The sequence below is a fragment of the Cavia porcellus genome, unplaced genomic scaffold, assembly GCF_034190915.1.
Source record: "Cavia porcellus strain 051 isolate PalLab524CR breed Dunkin Hartley unplaced genomic scaffold, mCavPor4.1 scaffold_6, whole genome shotgun sequence".
Classification (NCBI taxonomy): domain Eukaryota; kingdom Metazoa; phylum Chordata; class Mammalia; order Rodentia; family Caviidae; genus Cavia; species Cavia porcellus.
In genome coordinates, this window is record NW_026947489.1 from 4,232,400 (window position 1) to 4,242,157 (window position 9,758).

At 53.6% G+C, this 9,758-nt stretch overlaps 1 protein-coding gene across 6 annotated transcripts in view; it reads left to right on the plus strand.

The window, feature by feature from the left end:
- Atp10a (ATPase phospholipid transporting 10A (putative)) overlaps positions 1–8,782 on the plus strand; it is a 124,796-nt gene extending 116,014 nt beyond the window's left edge. For 2 of the 6 annotated variants that reach the window (XM_063249834.1, XM_063249833.1), the window contains exons 18-22: positions 4,287–4,487; positions 6,500–6,580; positions 6,657–6,761; positions 7,207–7,427; positions 7,515–8,782. In XM_063249834.1, coding sequence (XP_063105904.1) covers positions 4,287–4,487; positions 6,500–6,580; positions 6,657–6,761; positions 7,207–7,427; positions 7,515–8,121 — 1,215 coding nt within the window. In that variant the 3' untranslated portion in view covers positions 8,122–8,782. The remainder of the gene's footprint in view (positions 1–4,286; positions 4,488–6,499; positions 6,581–6,656; positions 6,762–7,206; positions 7,428–7,514) is intronic. The other 4 variants (XM_063249835.1, XM_023560241.2, XR_010047895.1 and 1 more) reach the window with 3 other exon arrangements.
- Positions 8,783–9,758: the final 976 nt, after the last annotated feature.

The following is a 9,758-nucleotide window of genomic DNA, read 5'->3' on the forward strand; positions in this document are numbered from 1 at the left end:
GAGGCGTTTAATCCGGAGGTCTGGGGCTCTCAGGGCCACACCTCGGTCAGGCAGGGGGTCTTCAGCTCCTGTCCACTCTGTCCCCCTTCCTGTCACTTGGGCCTGGCTGTGCACCACACTGACTCAGAGAGTAGCTGCACCTCTGCCCCAGAAGGCCAGAGACGCACACAGGAACCACGCAAAAGCTCACATGACTTTCTAGCGAGGAGGAGGTTGACCCAGAAGCCACAGTTTGCAGTGCCACCCAGCTAGTAAGCTGGGCAGGCCACAGTCGCCGGTGGACATGCCCAAGCGCTCCACTGCTGTCCACGCGTTTCTCGGGAGCCTGCTGCTGGGGTGCCCACAGAGGAACCCCACCCTTTGAGTCATCAGCGGAGATCAAAGGACGAGCAGAAATGCAGTTGGTGGTCTAGGCATCAGGTTTCTTGGTCATGCTCAGATTGCAATACTGAAAGGTGCCCTACAGAGAAACAACCAACCCTGGGTCTGGCGGGCAAGTCCCCAGCCAGGGCAGTGGGCCAGGGGGCAGGAACAGTGACCCCTGCCCTCCTGGGCTGCAGGGCAGGTGCGCCCTCTGCTGGCCAGCCCCATGTGGCACTCATCTCCCCCACACCGGATTGATTGAGGACAGTTCTGCCAGGAGGAGCTAGTCTGGTTCAGGTGCTGTGAATACAGGACTTGCTTGCTCCCTTTCGCACGGGTCTTCATGTTTAACCTTAGTTCCCTGCTAAGTGAGCTTCTGCAATGCATCCTCTTTCACAGCCCTGTAGGATGGGCCCCAAGGCCATCCCAGAACCGTGCACACTTGGAAGAGATTTCTATATCCTCACTGAGCGCTCTCCAGGCTGTTGGTCATGGCCCAGCCTCTGATAGTGTGTGGCTCAGCGGACTAACAAGATATAAACAAGCTCTTGGATGAGTGACCTTCCAGCACAGTCCCCCAAATCAGCTCTGTAGGCCAGAACTCCAGCATCAGGGTTATCCGGTACCTTTCTGAAAAAAGATAAATTAAAAGGTCGGGTTTTCTTCCTAATTCCATATGAAAGTGTCTGTGCTGACCAGCCTGGCGTCAGTGCGCCTCTCGCTCATGTTCTTGATGGTTTGTGCTGGAGGGGACACGCTCCTTTCTGATCCTGTCTACTACCCACCCTCTTGCCTGATTTTCAAAACGTCTTCCAGCAAATGGACACGGATGCTCAGAACCCGTCAGGGTGTGTCTGCCTGGGTAGGTCTCACTGGGAATTAATTCAGACTAGCTTTTTCCTGGGACTGTATCCAAGGACGGCCACACTGTGCTGTCCTGCCCATGCTAGCTCGTCTTCCGTGCTTGCTACCCTATCATTGAGTCCCTAGCATGGCAAGGCCTCAGATACAGTTACCTAGAAGCCTCTGGCTTCCCAGGAGTGGAGGGATCCAGCCTCATATCTGTTCCTTATAAGCAGAGGGGTCTTAAGCAAGTTAAGGATCCTCCCTGATCTATGAAGAGGGCTTTGTCCTGATCAACCATCCCAAGCTGGAAAGACTGGAAGCTGAAACTCCGGCTCATGCAGGCAGCCTACCTGATACCCTCGCTCAGACCCCACATGCTGCAGCGCGTCTGCTGCTTCCCCTTGTGACCTCTGCTTGCCTAGGAACCTGAGTCCAATTCCCAGCCTTCGTGTGTGAGCACCGTGTGTGTGTGTGTGTGTGTGTGTGTGCATGCACACATATGCATGCACGTATGCGTGTGTGTGTTTTACTGAGGCTTAAATCCAGGGCTCCAGGGCTGCATGTATGCTGGGCAGGCTGTCTACCACTTCCTCCCAGCCCCACTGCACAGTTTCGAGAGAGGCTTTGGCCACATGTGTGTCACCTACGCAAAGATCCACGTTCAAAGTAAAATTTCCCCGGAAGGTGTATTGCTTTGTAAAGTGGAAAACTCCTTGTTGAATATTGTGAGTTGGCCATCCACATATGTTTGCCTCCTTTGGATTTTTTTTAATATGAAAAACAAAAACCAAACCTAGGGGTTGAGCTGGCTGATTTCTGAAATTCCCAATTAAAATTTCTCAGCTCTGCTGGAGGGCAAAAACAAGGCCGATCACTCCATTCAATGTCTTGAGTCTGAGCAAAATCCAGAGCGGCCGTCAGGGATGGGCACAACTGCCCGCCCACCACGACGAGCCCGTCCTTGTGGAGGGCACAGGAAGGGAAGGGACACCTGTGTTTATTCCGTGTGAGATGCAGGGCCTTTGTTACAAGCATCCATCTGCGCGAGGAGTTCAAGGACAATCACACTGCCTCCTAACACAAGAGCTTCATTAGTGTTAAGAATAAGTCGGCCTTCCTTGCCAATACAGAGCAGAGAAGAAAGGTTTCCATAGCAACCGTGGTTTGGGAACAAAGCTCTTTGGTACCACAGGAAAGAGAATCTCAATTATCCGAGTGCTTCTCTTCCTCTTTGCCTTGACTCCATTTGCTCACAGATGATTCATTAGGTTGAGCCTGTGGGAGAGAAAGGCAGGCGTGGGAGGAAGAAAAGAAGAAAGTCAATGAAAACTCCGAGCCTGTGGGCTGAGGGTGTGAAGGGGGAGGTGAGGAGATGGAGAGCACAGATTGAAACAAGGCTTGGAGGCTGTGTGTCATCATGGGTCCATCAGAACAAGCGTTTGCTTCCAGTCTTCACGACAAACAAACCCCAGGTCAAGAATCCAAAGCTTGGGGAGGTTGAGGAGCTGAATCACAGTCAACAGCGTTAGATAATCGCAGCTCCAAAACCAGAGCCCAGGCTGGCAGTGCCCAGGAGAGGATGTGCGTCCGTGGCACCATGTTCCCCATCGTACCCTCCCCATCCTGGTCTGAAGCCTGTCTGTGGCTGCACGAGTCACATCTTGGCACCTCAGTCTCTTTGAAATGGTACACATAGAGGCTGTGCTTGAGCTCACAGAGGAAAGTGGGGTCTGCAAGCTGCCAGCAGTGTCGGCAGGGAGCACCTGGCCATGCCAGGTCCTGTCAGCCTCACAGCAGTGCCTGTGTCGTGGACAAGGAACCTCAGGCAGCCAGGGCTGAACGTTCTGCTCCCTGGAGCCCAGTTTGGGGTGCTCTCCCTGTTAGCTTTGAATCACTCTAACAAAACCCCTGAGATGAGCAGCTTGAAGGAGTAAGGCTGATTGGGATCACAGTTTCAGAAGCCTCAGTCCATGGCAGCTCGGTCCTGTGGCCTTGGGTCCTGGGGCCTTGGGTCCTGTGGCCTTGGGTCCTGGGGCCTTGGGTCCTGTGGCCTTGGGTCCTGGGGCCTTGGGTCCTGTGGCCTTGGGTCCTGTGGTCTTCGGTCCTAGGCTTTCGGTCCTATGAGGTAGCACACAGTGGCCAGGGCACATGGCAGAAGCAGCTGCTCACTTCATGGCTGCCAGGAAGAAGAGAGAGAGAGAGACAGAAGGGGACCAATACCCTCTTCAAGGCACAGCTGAGATGACCTGATTCCTTCCACAAGTCCCCACCACCTGTAGCATCACAGGCTGGGAAGCAAGCATTCAACACAGGCCATCAAGAGGACATTTGAGATACACGTTATTACATTCATGGCTGCTAAACTTCCATGCGCCCGTAGATGGTGCTGAGGAAATCCACAGCTCTTGGTGGTTTCGGAATCCTGGGGAAGGAGCACCCCTGGCTCCCGCTCCTACCGGGTGTCAGGAGACAGTTCAGCCTCCCTTCTCCTCCTCAGCAAAGCAAGGTCCCTGTAAGGAGGGAACATAGTGCCTGTGGCCACCTGCTGGCATCCAGCCAGTGTGCTGCAGTGGCCAGTGGGTCAGTGTTGGTGGCATCACTGCCTTGCTGATGTTCTTCTGTGTGTCCTCCATGCCATGGAAGTCCACAACCGTCTGCTGCTCTTCACTGAAAAGGGGGTCAAGGAGGTATCCCTAGGAAGTTTTTGTGGGGGACACAAAAGGCACAGTGGTCCTAGAGGAAAGCCACAGCTGTGTTCTACCCCGTCAAACCTTTTGTCTTTTGTGTTACACTGATGATCTACAGCTCTTCTGGCATAAAAACCTCGTCTGTCGGCAGGCTGCTCCTGGAGCTACAAGCTCCCGCTGCCCATCCCTTGGGCTTAGGAGACCGGGGAGAGCTGGGGAGAGTAGAGAGGGAGAGGCAGAGGCCAACAGCAGGACCGCGATCGGAGAGGGCATCGCTGCTTGCTGATTTTATCTTGCCAGGAAAGCTGCAAGGCTCTCAGATCCCTCGGACAGAGATCTGTGAGGGTAGTAAAGAATGTCCCGGTCTCGGTCTGTCTTTCTCGGTCACAGATGTTCGTGGGCCTCCTGTTCTGGTTCCAGTTTTACTGTGGCTTCTCGGCGTCTGCCATGATCGATCAGTGGTACCTGATCTTCTTCAACCTGCTCTTCTCGTCGCTTCCTCAACTCGTGACCGGGGTGCTGGACAAGGACGTGTCGGCGGACACACTGCTGCTGGAGCCGCAGCTCTACAAGAGTGGCCAGAAAATGGAGGTAGGCTCGCAGCGCCTGCCCCTGCCGCCCGTTTCCTGCCCTCTGTCTCCAAGTCGCCTTTAACAGGCACCCTGGATGCACTGTCCAAATTCTAGACTCTGACCTGGGGTGAGAAAAATGAACACTATCTGCTGGGCTGCGGAGCGCTGGGTTCCCCCAGGGTTGCTATAGCGATGTCACTGGGAAGGTTGACTTGTTAGAGAGGAAGTTTATTTAAATAGCTCGTGGTTCTCAAAGGGCAGAAGCATTGCTCAGCCCTGTGGTGGATGGCAGGGCCAGAGAACTAACTGCTCACCTCGGCAGCCAGGAGGCCAAGAGCAAGTGACTCGGTCCCACCTTTCCTGCAAAGGCACACCCCAGGGTCCAGAGACCTCCCCATGGACCCATCCGGAAGGCTCTACCACCTCCAGTGGTGCCACCCTGGGGACTCAGCCTTTCACACACATGCAGACCTTTGGGGAATCCAACCACAGCACACAGGCAATGTACAAAAACCTTCTCCACCCAGGCACCTCCACTGCCCACGGAGAGCGCTTCCCAAATCTGAGTCAGTCACAGGTGACAGCTCCAGCTCAGTAGGGATCCTCTAAAGCAAACCAAAAGGAGTTACTTCTTTTCAATGGGAATTGAAAGAAGACTGACCCATAGGGAAAACCAGCCAACCACTGAAAGGCCAGACAGGTAAACCCCACAGCAGACCCACTAGTGACCGCTGCTTCTAACCGGCCATTCAGACAGAGCGTCTGCATACTACTATTCGGCAAGTCTGAATTCTGAGCTTACAGGAGCACTGCGGCACCCTCCTCCTCCTCCAGCCATTTCCACCTCAAAGGCTGTGCCCTTGCATGTTAATGTCTCTTGGCCGCTTTAGTAAGCATTTGGTCCTCACTGGAGCAGGCTGCTGGGACGAGGCAGGTGCTGCTTGACATCTGTCATCTAGGGAAGTCCCATCCTCCATCACCTCAGCCAGCCAAACACCCCACACGTGCAGAGTGAGGTGACCAGCAGGAGGAGAGAGCCAGCACTTTCCTGAAATGCTAGCAGGTGCTTCTCTGTGCCCTCTGCACGTCCTGCAGGATGAAGTCCCTGTCAGCTAGCTGGATGTAGCAGGGTTAAACACAAATGTGGTTACCAGGTAACGAAACCTCAGTTTACCTATGTCCAGGTTATTTTTGCTCTGAGTATACAGTCGTCTTAGTCTGCTTGGCACCACTGTAACGAAAGACCTGAAGCAGACTACTTAATAACAGGAATTTTCCGGTCCTGGTTATGGAGATGGGAGGTTGCAGAACGGCATCTGGTGACAGCTTTGTGGTTGAAGAATCTGGAAGCAGAGCAGAGCATCTTTGGCATGAGGCAGGAAGCTGCGCGGGGCTGTCTCCTCTGGCCTCTCCCCCTTACGCTGCTGCAAATACTCAATGCTGGTGGCTCCACCCTGATGGTTTTAGCCCTTAGCTGCATAGTCTGATCAAGTTTCCACCCCCTTAGTGGTTCCCAGTGGGGACTGAATTTCAGTCTGTGAACCCAGGCCACAGTCAAACCACATCCACATCATAGCAGCCGTTTTTTGCCTTTAACATAGGGCACATCTGTCACCGAATTTAAAACCGTAAGAATCCTTCTAAGGGACTCACCACGACCCCTGGCAAAGCAGAACGTGGAAAGAATAGAAAGTCTCAGGGCAGGGGAGGACTCCAGGCTTCAGGTGCTCTCCCCACCTGAAGGGGAGATGCGCCCATGGAAGATTTAGAAAGTGCTCCCCTCTTACCGTTGGGCTGTACTTACCAAGGCTTGTTTTGGGGGTGCAGAGGCTCCAGCTCAGCTGGAAACAGATCCACAGGCATTGGTTTCTCGTCTGGCCCCGGGGCCTTGTCCGACCCAGGGCCCTAAGTAGCAGGTTTTCCTCTGGCACCCTGACTTGTGTGTCCAGGGCCACAGCATCCCAGAAAACACCGTCTGAGGAGAGAGAGGGTCGCTTCCCTGTAATCTCCCGTCCTGCTTTCCTGTCCCAGGAGTATCGGCCGCGGGCCTTCTGGTTAAACATGGTTGATGCCGCCTTCCAGAGCTTGGTCTGCTTCTTCATCCCTTATATGGTAAGTGGGCACACCGAGTGGTCTTCCCATTCGTGCATCCTGGAGCCCGTAGACACAGGACGCTGCTGTCTTTCAGGCCTACTATGACTCGGACGTGGACATGTTCACCTGGGGCACCCCCATCACGGCCATCGCGCTGCTCACCTTCCTCCTGCACCTGGGTATTGAAACCAAAACCTGGGTATGAGCTGCCGGCAAGGTCACATCCCAGAGGGCCCAACGCCGCGGGGCCCACCCTTCCTGGCAGGCTCCGGGAGGTCTCGTTTCTTTGAGCAGAACCCCAAAATGCTGGCCTCCCTGTGGCAGCAATGAAGGCAACCCTGGCTGGAGCCCCTCAGCAGGGGCAGCTGCCACGGCCTCCCTCACCCCCCACCTCCCTGGAGCAGCTCTCGGCCCCTCCTCCCTCTCCAGTCCACACCCCTGCCCAGCACTCTCTCCGCGGGCCCCTATCCTGCTCTCACATCCCTGCCCCAGTTGGTTCCTGAGGCTTCGCCAAGCCCCACCAGCCACAAAGACCCCAGTTTCTGCTGAGCCCTCAGTTCCCGCCCACTCAGTGACTGATGCCTTTTCCTCTCCATGGCCACTTTTATGTTGAAATGAAAGCTCTGTCTCTGCTTCCCCTGCAGACCTGGCTCAACTGGGTAGCATGTGGCTTCAGCATCCTTTTGTTCTTGACGGTGGCTTTGATCTACAATTCTGCCTGTGCAACCTGCTATCCTCCATCTAACCCATACTGGACCATGCAGACATTACTGGGAGACCCCGTGTTTTACCTGATCTGCCTCATAACGCCTGTCACTGCACTGCTGCCCAGGTGGGTGTCAGAGACAGCATCCCCGAGTCCTGGGTGAGCACTGCTGTGGCTTTGCCCTGTGGAGCTACCGGGAGCCCCTCCTGCAGCAGCAGACTCTGACTTCTCCTGTGCTCTTTCCAGATTGTTCTTCAGAGCCCTCCAGGGGAGCCTGTTCCCCACCCAGCTGCAGCTGGGACGCCAGCTGGCCAAGAAATGTCGCAAGACACTCCAGACTCCCAAAGAGCGCTTTGCTCAGGGACACCTCCCCCAAGAGCTGAAGGCCGAGCTTTCCCAAGGGGGCACTGGGAGCCCCTCTGAGTCCCTCTCCAAGGACTGTGCCTTGCAAACTTCCCAGCACCTGCAGCAGCCGCCAGTCTGCTCCCCTGAGGCCAGCGGGGAGCCCAGCACTGTGGACACAAGCGTGCCGCTCCGAGAGAACAGCCCAAGGGGGTCCCCGGGGTCCTCCATACCAGGGGCGGCCGTATCTGGAGAGTGTCCTGGGCATCTGCGGAGGAAGTCGCTCAGCACGAGCCGGGCAGCCCCCCTGCAGTCCCTCTTCAGCTTGCCCAACTTCAGCTCGCTTGGCTGTGTGTCCTCCCTGTCGCTGGTCAGCGGGCTGGGCAGTGTCCTTCGGTTCTCCAGTAGTAGTTTACATGTGGACAAACGGGACAGTGAGTTCCTGTCCAGCTCCCCACAGCCAGAGCAGGACCTGTCTGGCTTACAGAGGCAGGCTACAGGCTACGTCTAGGTCACCCGAAGGGACGCCGAGGCCTGTGGCCTGTGTGGACCCGGAAACGTCCTTTGCTATATATATAACATAGGTGTTAATATTATTTATGTTTATTATTGCACAGAAGAGTTCTAGGGAGATATATTTTTAAATGTTTCCAGGCTAACACAGGAAATGAAAGGTACCCCCTAAAAATTTTATTTTTTAAAGTTCTAAGTATATTGATAAAGACAAATGAGAGCTTTAACCCATATCTGTGTATGTATGTGTAAAGTTTAAGGAAGCGTGACCCTTGAACAGTGTGTTCAAATTTATTTTTTCATCTCATTTTGTAAGAAAAGGCAATAGGGCTTCTTTCTTCATCCTGCATGACCTTTGCTCTCTTCAAGTAGAGATGCCCGAGTAAGCGCAGGAAACCCTGGTGGGGGAGCAGGGGAGGGGCGCGGGCAAGCCCCCAAGGCAGAGCCTCCCCCAACGTGGGCTGGGGCTGTTGTTGACTGACTGCTGTCCACCCACAAGGGGAAGTGGAACCTCAAGAGAAACCGATGCGTTGTTTATTCCAGCCTCGGTTCCATGCGGCCTTTATTTCAGACAGCTCCCTTGTAGTGTGAGGCCCCGGCATGGTGTTTTGCCTGTTAAAATCATCACAAGCAATAAACCACCTTCACTGTGTAAAAAATGTGTGTGTCTGCCGCTGTCGTGCAGCGTCGCTAGCGTGTGACCCCGCAGTGTTCTGGAGACCTCGGCACTGCCTCTCACACTGGAGGGAGCAGCTGGGTGACCCGCAAGCCAGCACTGCCTGGCCCCTCACATCATGGCTCCTTGCCCGGGGCACCCACCAGACGCTGCCCCCAAGAGACCAGGTGTGAGGAGCCTTCGCCAGGCATTTCTGTGCCTCCAACAACAGAAAAGGAAAGGGACCCTCTTTCCAGCCCTGCCCCACCCCATGCTGTCACGTTGGTGGGAGTGTACTCATCAGTGTGGAGATGCCTCCAAAGCTAGATTAGAGGTCCCATTCCACCCAGCTATTCCCCTTCTGGGCATTTTCCCAGGAGAATTGAAAACACCATACCATAGAGGTATATGTGCACCCACGTTTATAGCAGCACAATTTACAATAACAAAATCTCAGAAAGCACCCAAATGCCCATAATGGATAAAGATGAGGTCTTTTTCTACAATGGAGTACTAAGCTATAAAAAAAAGGGGTAAGCTGGAGGCTTTGTAGGTAAATGGATGCAACTTGAGACCATACTCAGCGAAATAAATCAGACTCACATGTAAACGTCGTATGGTCTCTCTAGGGTAAAGAGTAAACAAGATCCAAAATGTGCAATAGATAGTGTGAAAATGAAAAGAATCTGCTTAACAGGAAAGAACTGGGATTGGAGAAAGGACAAAAGAAAGAAGGGGAAAGATATATATATATGATATGTATGATACATAGTTATACTGCTAATCTCCAAAAACCAGTTTGTGCTTTCATTTTGATCATTTTCATGCCTGTGTCTTGCCATCTGAGCAACTACTTTGAAGACAATAGTGTGCGGTGTTAACCGTTGTTACCCTCCCATTATTTTGTTTTGAAATCCCATATCATAATTTTTGTTCTTTTTTCATTTCTAAAATAAATAATAGCCCATCTTCACATCTGC